This window comes from Epinephelus lanceolatus, chromosome 18 (assembly GCF_041903045.1).
Source record: "Epinephelus lanceolatus isolate andai-2023 chromosome 18, ASM4190304v1, whole genome shotgun sequence".
In the NCBI taxonomy this organism is placed as follows: domain Eukaryota; kingdom Metazoa; phylum Chordata; class Actinopteri; order Perciformes; family Serranidae; genus Epinephelus; species Epinephelus lanceolatus.
The window spans coordinates 43,283,412-43,295,677 of record NC_135751.1 but is presented as its reverse complement, the minus strand read 5'-3'; the positions used below and the strand labels follow the sequence as shown (position 1 = coordinate 43,295,677).

The 12,266-nt window shown below is 41.9% G+C and overlaps 1 protein-coding gene across 3 annotated transcripts in view; it reads right to left on the bottom strand.

Moving 5' to 3' along the window:
• The window catches only part of abi3a (ABI family, member 3a), a 50,874-nt gene that overhangs the window by 5,509 nt on the left and 33,099 nt on the right, over window positions 1-12,266 (bottom strand). For 2 of the 3 annotated variants that reach the window (XM_078161721.1, XM_078161722.1), the window contains 7 exons: window positions 11,089-11,259; window positions 8,507-8,695; window positions 4,728-4,786; window positions 4,567-4,620; window positions 3,749-4,059; window positions 3,470-3,628; window positions 1,520-1,654 (listed from right to left, as the gene is read on the bottom strand). In XM_078161721.1, coding sequence (XP_078017847.1) covers window positions 1,520-1,654; window positions 3,470-3,628; window positions 3,749-4,059; window positions 4,567-4,620; window positions 4,728-4,786; window positions 8,507-8,695; window positions 11,089-11,259 — 1,078 coding nt within the window. The remainder of the gene's footprint in view (window positions 1-1,519; window positions 1,655-3,469; window positions 3,629-3,748; window positions 4,060-4,566; window positions 4,621-4,727; window positions 4,787-8,506; window positions 8,696-11,088; window positions 11,260-12,266) is intronic. The other variant, XM_078161723.1, reaches the window with a different exon arrangement.

Below are 12,266 nucleotides of genomic sequence, written 5' to 3'. Positions count from 1 at the left end.
AGATCACTATTTTCCACACTGCTGCAACTGTTAGTCTGTCTAGAAATTTGACACTGACCCAGAGGTTCTGGGGTCCTTTTGGGGGGATCAAAGACATCTAGAACTTCCTCATTGCCTGGAACCTTCCCAAGGACCCTCTTCCCTCCTTGAAGTCTTCAGGAACCTTCTCAAGGTTCCTTTGAACCTTAAAGCCCACTGTGACCTCCTGAAGTAACCTTAGAAATATCCAATGACCTTGTCAAAACACCTGCAACCTCTTCAGGAACCTTGAACTTTCTAAAATTACTCAAGGAGTTCTCAATGACCCCCTAAATTTCTTAATGACTCCTGAGACTTTCTTAATGACAACTAGAACTCCTCAATGACTCACTCCTGAAACTTACTCAAGGCTTGTAGCCCTTCCCAAATGAACTGGAGACATCTCAAGGGCCATTTGCACATGAACTCCACTCCTGGAAATTCCTCAGTTGCTCTTAAAAACCTCCTAAAGGGTTTCTACAGCTTTCTCAAGGAACTCCTAGTGCCCCTAATATCCTCAAGAACTCCTAGTGCCCCTAATATTCTTAAGGACCCCTAGTGCCCCTAATATTCTTAAGGACTCCTAGTGCCCCTAATATCCTCAAGAACTCCTAGTACCCCTAATATTCTCAAGAACTCCTAGTGCCCCTAATATCCTCAAGAACTCCTAGTGCCCCTAATATCCTCAAGAACTCCTAGTACCCCTAATATTCTCAAGAACTCCTAGTGCCCCTAATATCCTCAAGAACTCCTAGTGCCCCTAATATCCTCAAGGACCCCTAGTGCCCCTAATATTCTTAAGGACCCCTAGTGCCCCTAATATTCTCAAGAACTCCTAGTGCCCCTAATATCCTCAAGGACCCCTAGTGCCCCTAATATTCTTAAGGACTCCTAGTGCCCCTAATATTCTCAAGAACTCCTAGTGCCCCTAATATTCTCAAGAACTCCTAGTGCCCCTAATATTCTTAAGGACCCCTAGTGCCCCTAATATCCTCAAGAACTCCTAGTGCTACTACTACAAGGACTCCTAGTGCCCCTAATATCCTCAAGAACTCCTAGTGCTACTACTACAAGGACCCCTAGTGCCCCTAATATCCTCAAGAACTCCTAGTGCTACTACTACAAGGACTCCTAGTACTCCTAACATCCTGAGGACCTCCTATTACCCCTACCACTCTAATGAACTCCTCCAATCTCATTCTCCCAACCTCCCCAAATAACCCCTTTCCTCCTCAAGGACTTCTCAAGAATTTCAAGAACTCCTGGATTCTTACTGCAGCCTCCAAAATGATTCTTAGAACTTTCCCAAGGACTTCTAAACTTTCCTCAAGGATCCTTGAAACATCTTCAAGGCCTCAACACTCAAAGTCTTTATTTAGTTTGATTTCGGTTCTTTAAACAAACAATAGACAAAATAAACACATCTGGATCTCTATGTGTCATCATTTTTCTACTCTACTGAGATTCTACTGGATGACAGCGGCATCCTCCGTTGGCTTACATGATTGGACAGCAGGCAGGAAGAGAGAGCGTGTGTAGCGGTAGCGGGAGGCGGGGCCAGAGCGGACCCTCAAAGAGAGGGAGCGAGTGGTAGGTGGTGAGCGACGGCGGCGACTCCTCCTGGACAGGAGGGTCTCTGAAGAAAAAACACCACAGAAGAAGAAACTGAAGAAAAACACCACAGAAGAAGAAACGGAAAGAAAAACACTGGCTTAAATTCACCATGTTTTGTTTGGTGACATGAACTCAAACATGTGAATCTACAGAGTCTGATTTTCACTGTCTTTGGTGCTTTAATGTTCGTGAGTGAGGAACATTTAAATTACAGGATTTCTGAGCAGAGTCTGGAACGCTGGAAGAATCTGAACAACAAGATGATGTTGAGTCCTAAAACAGTGGTTTCCAACTGGTGCAGAGTTCAGTCATCAGTTCAAGGTCCAGTTTAATACATTCTGTGTCACACCTTTGTTCGGACATGTTGTTGAGCTCGTTTGTTGTCTCCGTTTAGAAGTACAGTGAACGTGACCTGACATAAACGTATTACTCTGACGTGACTTCAGCTCAATGATCTGACATGACTCAGGCCAAATTTGGTTTTGTGAGGAGAAGCACTTGTTCTCGGAGCTGTCTGTCTGACTGACATGAAAACAGTAGCTTAAGTGACAGGAAGCACCTTTTAATGTGTCTTAGGAAGCTGTAGGTGTGTGAACTGATACCCCCTGTTTGTCAGACACTTTAAATCGTCATGATGAACTAATTCTTTGATTTTCTTATAAGTAAACCCTCAAATGCGAAACTCCACATCTGAGCCTCTCTTACTTGAAAACAATACCCTGCCCTGAAAACAACAGTTTGCTGCATCTCTGTACCAGGAGCACACTACAGCTGCATGAAAAGGAAGGAGATCTTTTGATCTTTAATTTGTTGTGTGACCTCATCAGAGTCTGAGGAGATGCAGTGACTGATGTCAGGATTCCTCCAAAAAGAACCTTGAAGTTAATCGTAAACTGATTAAGACTATGAAGGATTTTAACATATTCACGTGCACTGCTTTACTGGGAAGTGTGGTTTGGAAGGCTTAGGTTGTTTTCACACTTCGTCCTTTTCAGCCCTCTAAACAGACTCAGAGCAGTGACTCAGCATTTTTTGCGCATATGTGAACACTCCAAGAGAACCGAACTCAGACCACCTCGGGAGTTCAATTCCAGGGTGCCGTTCACTGAACCTCCAGGTTCACTTTGCTCGTTGCCATTGTATTCAGCCCTCTAGATCACATGCTGCTGACCTGGGACGCTTGAAAAAACAGACGAAACCACGTCAGCCAGTAGCGCTTGCAAGGACGCAAGATGAGGAATAGTTTGGTCCACAGAAGATACTGCACGTCTCCAGATGTGGAAGGTAGAATATTGTTAGGGTTAAATGGAGTCCCTTTTATGTTGGTCCACTGTCAGAGGACTCAGTTGGGTTTGTTTAAAATGGACTATATGTGAAAACACCCTAATATCCATTGATTGATTGATTTATTTCATTTGATGTATTTTTCTTAATCAGCGAGGCAAACTTAAATTTCAATATTTCTGAGTTGGGTTTGGTGCAGTGCACCTAACCTAACCTAACCCTGACTTTGATGTTTCATTTCTTCTCAAGGACGCCTTGAATTTTTGAACTTGTTTGACAATGAGCCAAATTCACCACCGACACCAGACTGTGTGAAGAACGTTTCATGTTTCATGTCCGGTTCATGTCAAGTTCTGTTAATAAAGGGGGCGGAGCTAAATTTTGACATTTCTGAATGAGGTTTGGTTGGTGGAATCACTTCCTGCTTTCAGTGTTCAAACGCAAACATTACACATCACACTGCAGAGACACACACACAGACAGACAAACAGACAGACAGACAGACACACACACACACACACACAGACACACACACAGACAGACAGACGGGTACCATCTACTTCCTGGCTAGGTGGAGGTGGAGGGGGCGGAGCCAGCAGTTCTGAGCCGTTGATGGGCAGTGGGGGGAAGCCGCCATCATCAGAGGGAGGAGGAGGAGGAGGAGGAGGAGGAGGAGGAGGAGAGGGAGGTGGGAAGCTGCTCTCCTCCATCACTGAGACGACAGAGATGTGATGTCATCGTGATGTCACTCAGTGTGACCAGTGATAGATTTACATGTATTTTAGGCAGTGAAGATGAAGACGTTATCATGACGTTTTTGTTTTATTCTCACCTGTCTCAAGGCTGAGGGGTGGAGCCAGCGGGGGAGCACTGTGATTGGTCAGAGTCTGTGAAGGAGGAGGAGGTGGAGGAGGAGGAGGAGGAGGGGGGGGAGGGGGCAGAACCGCCACATCTCCTGACAAATCTGGTGGGGGAGGGGGCGGGGCCAAGGTGTTGGTGACCTCATCATCCTGGGCTGGCATTTCATTGGCTAAAGGAGGAGGAGGCGGGGCGTCTTCCAGCAGCGTGGTGATGATGTCACACTCAGGTGGGACTGGGCAGGTGATGGGGATGGTGGGCGGAGCTACAGGTTTCCCAAAAGAGCTGAAAGAGACGGTCATAAATGAAATTTAAAAAGTTACTAAATATGATCAATAATAATGTCTGTGCTACAGAAAGGACTGAACTTCTACTGCGTTACTGCGACCTTGGTTGGAACCAGTGCTTATTTGACTTCCTGTTGCCTTTCTATCATCTTGAACCAGTCTGGCCATTCTCCTCTGACCTCTGGCATCAACAAGGCATTTTGGCTCACTGGATATTTGCTCTTTTTGGGACCATCCTCTGTAAACCCTAGAGATGGTTGTGCTGAAAATCCCAGTAAATACTCAGACCAGCCCGTCTGGCACCAACAACCATGCCACGTTCAAAGTCACTTCAATCACCTTTCTTCATCATTCTGATGCTCTGTTTGAACTTCAGCAGCTCGTCTTCACCATGTCTACATGACTAAATGTTAATGAGCTGCTGACACCTGATTGGCTGAATAGCTATTTGTGATAATAAAGTGAGTGTATAAATATATTCATATGGGCAGATGAGGATTATTACCTGCTGACAGGGGGCGCCACTGGACACTGAACTGGCTCTGGAGGTTTGATGGACCTGAGACAGACACACACACACACACACACACACACAGAGTCAGTTAAAGTGTGTGATGTGAAACAGGAAGTAGTCGTTAATAGAAACTCAGTAGAATCAGACTGGACCTGTTGGAGGCGCCGTGTTTACGGATGGTTCCTGTTCGATCTGACTGTTTCCCAGAGACCTAAGTCGGGGGGGGGGGGACATGAGAGTGTGTTAGTGTGTGTGTGTGTGTGAGCATCAATAGAGCCTCTCAGGCCTCAGCAGCTCTAATTAGACTCTCTAAACATTTTCCCACGCTCAACAAAGACCCACTGTCTGTGTGTTACTGTGTGTACGTGTGTGTGTGTTCATTAAAGTGTGCACTGTGTGTCGCTGAATGAGCAGCCACAGCAGCAGTAAAATGAAACAGATTAAAGGACAGTTCCACAGTTTTTTCAGACAGAAAAGCTTCAGATTAAACTCAGATCTCAGGAAACATATTTATAATTACTGCATCTCATTTCACTGGAACATGAGCTACAGGTCAGTTACAGGTCAGAGCTTCTCTGTCACTCTGCAGAGTTTCAGTAGTAACAGTGTGATGTCACGGTTTTCCTCCATCAGATAACTGCAGGTTTAAAGTCGTCACTCAGCTGCAGCTGCGATCAGATTCTGATCAACTGCTCTGATTTATTATAGATATAATTTAAAACTTCAGCTTGAGACAGGCCTTTAATTCCTCTCACACAAACTGTTGCTCAGCAAAGATCAAGAAATACAATCAGACTGTTGAACGCTTTATCCTGTTAAAACACTTTATCCTGTTAAAACACTTTATCCTGTTAAAACACTTTATCCTGTTAAACACTTTATCCTGTTAAACGCTTTATCTTGTTAAACGCTTTATCCTGTTAAACGCTGTATCCTGTTAAAACACTTTATCCTGTTAAAACACTTTATCCTGTTAAAACACTTTATCCTGTTAAACACTTTATCCTGTTAAACACTTTATCCTGTTAAACGCTTTATCCTGTTAAACACTGTATCCTGTTAAACACTTTATCCTGTTAAACGCTTTATCCTGTTAAACACTGTATCCTGTTAAACGCTTTATCCTGTTAAACACTTTATCCTGTTAAAAACTTTATCCTGTTAAACGCTTTATCCTGTTACACACTTTATCCTGTTAAACACTTTATCCTGTTAAACGCTTTATCCTGTTACACACTTTATCCTGTTAAACGCTTTATCCTGTTACACACTTTATCCTGTTAAACACTTTATCCTGTTAAACGCTTTATCCTGTTAAACACTTTATCCTGTTAAACACTTTATCCTGTTAAACGCTTTATCCTGTTAAACACTGTATCCTGTTAAACGCTTTATCCTGTTAAACACTTCATCCTGTTAAAACACTTTATCCTGTTAAACACTTCATCCTGTTAAAACACTTTATCCTGTTAAACACTTTATCCTGTTAAACACTTCATCCTGTTAGACACTTTATCCTGTTAAACACTTTATCCTGTTAAAACACGTTATCCTGTTAAACACTTTATCCTGTTAAACACTTTATCCTGTTAAAACGCTTTATCCTGTTAAACGCTTTATCCTGTTAAACACTTTATCCTGTTAAACACTTTATCCTGTTAAAACACGTTATCCTGTTAAACACTTTATCCTGTTAAACACTTTATCCTGTTAAACACTTTATCCTGTTAAAACACGTTATCCTGTTAAACACTTTATCCTGTTAAACGCTTTATCCTGTTAAACACTTTATCCTGTTAAAACACGTTATCCTGTTAAAACACTTTATCCTGTTAAACGCTTTATCCTGTTAAACACTGTATCCTGTTAAAACACTTTATCCTGTTAAACGCTTTATCCTGTTAAACGCTTTATCCTGTTAAAACACTTTATCCTGTTAAACGCTTTATCCTGTTAAACACTGTATCCTGTTAAACGCTTTATCCTGTTACACACTTTATCCTGTTAAACACTTTATCCTGTTAAAACACTTTATCCTGTTAAAACACTTTATCCTGTTAAACACTTCATCCTGTTAAAACACTTTATCCTGTTAAACACTTTATCCTGTTAAAACACTTTATCCTGTTAAACACTTCATCCTGTTAAACACTTTATCCTGTTAAAACACTTCATCCTGTTAAAACACTTTATCCTGTTAAAACACTTTATCCTGTTAAAACACTTCATCCTGTTAAACACTTTATCCTGTTAAAACACTTCATCCTGTTAAAACACTTTATCCTGTTAAACACTTTATCCTGTTAAACACTTTATCCTGTTAAAACACTTTATCCTGTTAAACACTTTATCCTGTTAAACACTTTATCCTGTTAAAACACTTCATCCTGTTAAAACACTTTATCCTGTTAAACACTTTATCCTGTTAAACACTTTATCCTGTTAAAACACTTTATCCTGTTAAACACTTCATCCTGTTAAAACACTTTATCCTGTTAAACACTTTATCCTGTTAAAACGCTTTATCCTCTTAAAACACTTTATCCTGTTAAACACTTCATCCTGTTAAACACTTTATCCTGTTAAACACTTCATCCTGTTAAACACTTTATCCTGTTAAACACTTCATCCTGTTAAACACTTTATCCTGTTAAACGCTTTATCCTGTTAAACACTTTATCCTGTTAAAACACTTTATCCTGTTAAACACTTCATCCTGTTAAACACTTTATCCTGTTAAACACTTCATCCTGTTAAACACTTCATCCTGTTAAACACTTTATCCTGTTAAACACTTCATCCTGTTAAACACTTTATCCTGTTAAACACTTCATCCTGTTAAACACTTTATCCTGTTAAACGCTTTATCCTGTTAAACACTTTATCCTGTTAAACACTTTATCCTGTTAAACGCTTTATCCTGTTAAACACTTTATCCTGTTAAAACACTTTATCCTGTTAAACGCTTTATCCTGTTAAACACTTTATCCTGTTAAAACACTTTATCCTGTTAAACACTTTATCCTGTTAAAACACTTTATCCTGTTAAACACTTCATCCTGTTAAAACACTTTATCCTGTTAAACACTTTATCCTGTTAAAACGCTTTATCCTCTTAAAACACTTTATCCTGTTAAACACTTCATCCTGTTAAACACTTTATCCTGTTAAACACTTCATCCTGTTAAACACTTTATCCTGTTAAACACTTTATCCTGTTAAAACACTTTATCCTGTTAAACACTTCATCCTGTTAAACACTTCATCCTGTTAAACACTTTATCCTGTTAAACGCTTTATCCTCTTAAAACACTTTATCCTGTTAAAACACAGGAGGAAATAACCCTTCAGAAAGTAAAACGAGGTCACAGCAAGGCAGTGAAGGAGTGAAGGAGTGAGGAAGTGAAGGAAGACAAAGTCTGAAAGAGGAACTTTTACTGCAGTGTCACTTCTGTTCCTGTGGTTCACTGCAGCCGCCAACACTTCCTGTTCGCATCAAGCAGCAGAGACTTCACTCAGAACTAAACTTGACTTCTGCTTCTGGGTTTCAGCTTCTTCTTCTTCTTCTTCTTCTGTAAAAGTGTCTCCTGTTTAAACTCTTGCTGATTCAACACAGAACTCCATCTGACTGTGATCGTATTTAACCTTCAGACTGACGTCCTGACTCAGCTCAGTTTTATTTATGAAGCTCAGAATCACACATCAGGACGATTCTCAGAGGGTCTCTAACCCTCAGCTCCTCATGCACGTCGTCACATATCTGTGTTTACCAGGTGCACCAGGTCAACCTTCAATTCACAGCTTTCCGGTGGAGGTTCTGAATTGCTGAGCCAAGACAGCAGAAACTCTGACACACCTGTTGGATGATGTGTTCATGTGTGTGTGTGTGTGTGTGTGTGTGTGTGTGTGCGCGCGCGTGTGTGTGAAGTACCTTCATGCCGTGGCCCAGGCCATCCAGCTGCTGGTAGTTGATTGGTCGGCGGCTGTACGGTGGGCGGGGCTGTGTGCCTGCGGGAGGCTGAGGAGGAGGGAGGATCTTGTGGCTACGTGGGACTCGTCTCACCGCCGTGAAGACGCCAATCTCTCTGCGGGAAACCTTCTCTTTGTGCATCTCCACCGTCTGACGACACAAACACACGCTGTGCGTCAACGTTTAAACACGAGTGTTGTTTATGTTTCCAACACATCCTGTCAGCTGTAATATCACCTGTGATAATGTTTCACATGTAACTTGAGCTTCAACACTCCAACTCTTCTTTCTTTACACACTTTCTTAAACTGAAAAATATTAATTTACCCTTTAAATCAAAGTGTAGACAATGACACAGTTTAACTCCACCTTTGAAACACACTTCTGTTTTAATGTGGTGGTGTAAAGTGCTGCTTGGAGTCTGATGTTCCTCTCTGCTCGTCTGAAATAAAATCACTTCTGTAAACAGAACTAACTGTGTCTGTAACTCAGAGAAGCTCTTCAGATATCATGTTCATGATGGGATGGACGGACAGACAACCTGAAAACACCGGCGACAGACGTGGGCAGAGTCAAAAATAAACACAAAACATTTTGATCTGAAAAATTTTAAATGCAGAAACATGATTCATGTTCATGTGTTCATGTGCTCCTGTGTTCATGTGTTCATGTATTCCTGTGTTCATGTGTTCCCGTGTTCATGTGGTCATGTGTTCATGTGTTCCTGCGTTCATGTGGTCATGTGTTCCTATGTTCATGTGGTCATGTGTTCATGTGTTCCTGTGTTCATGTGTTCCTGTGGTCATTTGTTCATGTTTACATGTTCATGTGTTCCTGTGTTCCTGTGGTCATGTGTTCATGTTTACATGTTCATGTGTTCCTGTGGTCATGTGTTCATGTGTTCCCGAGTTCATTTGTTCATGTGTTCCTGTGTTCCTGTGTTCATGTGTTCATGTGGTCCTGTGTTCATGTGTTCCTGTGTTCATGTGGTCCTGTGTTCATGTGTTCCTGTGTTCATGTGGTCCTGTGTTCATGTGTTCCTGTGTTCATGTGTCCATGTGTTCCTGTGTTCATGTGGTCCTGTGTTCATGTGTTCATGTGTTCCTGTGTTCATGTGTTCATGTGGTCCTGTGTTCCTGTGTTCATGTGTTCATGTGGTCCTGTGTTCCTGTGTTCATGTGTTCATGTGTTCCTGTGTTCATGTGGTCCTGTGTTCCTGTGTTCATGTGTTCATGTGTTCCTGTGTTCATGTGTTTACATGTTTCAGGTGGGAAGACATTCTGTGTAACACAGGTCACATGTCACAGGACTCTGTCTTCTGATTGGCTGCGAGTTGCTGCTAAAACTTAAACCAAAGAGCATGGATACCAAGAGGCGAAGCTCCGTTGAATTTTTGCCAACAGCCACAAGGGGTGCTGCCGCCATTTTGGACTTGCGCCCAGACAACATGCAAGATGTCAAGAGAGGAGAAAAAAAGTAAAAGAAAACAGTGTAGTGCAATTAACTGCAACAACTATCAGCGGAACACCCCGCACCTGGCCTTCCACCGTTTCCCGAAGGATCCCGACAGGTAAGAACTCCTGAGGTGTAAGTTTTAAAGTGTTTTAATGTCAATTTAATATGCCAGTTTTGGAGGGAAGATATATATATATATATATATATATATATATATATGTGTATACATATGGCCTCTTGGACCATTTATATCAGAACTGATTACTGCTTTAGCATTAAAATATATCATATTAAAATAGCCTATATATCATTATTATTATTATTATTATTACTGTCCCCTTACTGTACAAACTGTAAATAAATCTTCATTCCTGACTATGTGACGTCGCCATTAATGTGTTTCTAGTTAAAATATATATATATATATATATATATATATATATATATATATATTTTTTTTTTTTTTTTTTTTTTTTTTTTTTTGGTAGATTGGCTTATGGGGTGATTTTGAAGGAGTAATTAAGTTAATCTTCTCATAAGTGGATGTAATATGTAGAGATGCCATCTCGGCCGTTTTTCTTCGTTTTGTTTTTTTTTTTAAAGTCTATATTTTGCTTTACAAAAACGTGAAAAAGCAGCTGTGACCAAGCTATCACGAGGTGAGTAGCATTGTAAGCATAATTAATAGCGATATACTTCAGTTTGTCTGTGTGTTTTTGTATGCAAGCCGGTCTGCTGACAGTCCAAAATGGCGGCGGTAGGACGAAACCATGGGCGAGTCTGTTGCTATGGGGCGTTCTGTTGAGCTTCGCCTCTTGGTGTCCATGCTCTTTGCTTAAACTGTCCCCAGTTTGTGTTTGTGTGAGAGCGGAGGAATGTCCCGCCTCACTCTGCCTCTGATTGGCTCACCTTGACATCTTCACCCTGACTCTAACCGATCCAACCAACAGGCAGTGATCACCACGATCACTACATTTCCCACAATACACGTGGGCTGTGTCCTCCTCCATTAAACATAAAAAGGACTCTCATACCGACTGATGGATCATGACCTCATGTTGGCAGCAGGGTCACAGGGCAGAGCTCACCTGACCAATGAGGTTGATGGAAGACTCCATGTGACGCAGCTGATTGGTCTGAGCATCGAGAAGACTCAGCACGCTACTGGCCAGAGTACTGATCTGGTAGGCGACGCTGGCCAGTGATTGGGTGGTGAAGTTCTTTGTTTCCTCCAACGCTTTCATGCTGCCGTCACCTGACTGACACACAGAGACAGGACAGGTTAGCTTAGCTTAGCACAAAGACTGGAGACAGCACAGGTTAGCTTAGCTTAGCACAAAGACTGGAGACAGGACAGGTTAGCTTAACTTAGCACAAAGACTGGAGACAGGACAGGTTAGCTTAGCTTAGCACAAAGACTGGAGACAGGACAGGTTAACTTAGCTTAGCACAAAGACTGGAGACAGCACAGGTTAGCTTAACTTAGCACAAAGACTGGAGACAGGACAGGTTAGCTTAACTTAGCACAAAGACTGGAGACAGGACAGGTTAGCTTAGCTTAGCACAAAGACTGGAGACAGGACAGGTTAACTTAGCTTAGCACAAAGACTGGAGACAGCACAGGTTAGCTTAACTTAGCACAAAGACTGGAGACAGGACAGGTTAGCTTAACTTAGCACAAAGACTGGAGACAGGACAGGTTAGCTTAGCTTAGCACAAAGACTGGAGACAGGACAGGTTAACTTAGCTTAGCACAAAGACTGGAGACAGCACAGGTTAGCTTAGCTTAGCACAAAGACTGGAGACAGGACAGGTTAACTTAGCTTAGCACAAAGACTGGAGACAGCACAGGTTAGCTTAACTTAGCACAAAGACTGGAGACAGGACAGGTTAGCTTAACTTAGCACAAAGACTGGAGACAGGACAGGTTAGCTTAGCTTAGCACAAAGACTGGAGACAGGACAGGTTAACTTAGCTTAGCACAAAGACTGGAGACAGCACAGGTTAGCTTAACTTAGCACAAAGACTGGAGACAGGACAGGTTAGCTTAACTTAGCACAAAGACTGGAGACAGGACAGGTTAGCTTAGCTTAGCACAAAGACTGGAGACAGGACAGGTTAACTTAGCTTAGCACAAAGACTGGAGACAGCACAGGTTAGCTTAGCTTAGCACAAAGACTGGAGACAGGACAGGTTAACTTAGCTTAGCACAAAGACTGGAGACAGCACAGGTTAGCTTAGCTTAGCATATAGACTGGAAACAGGA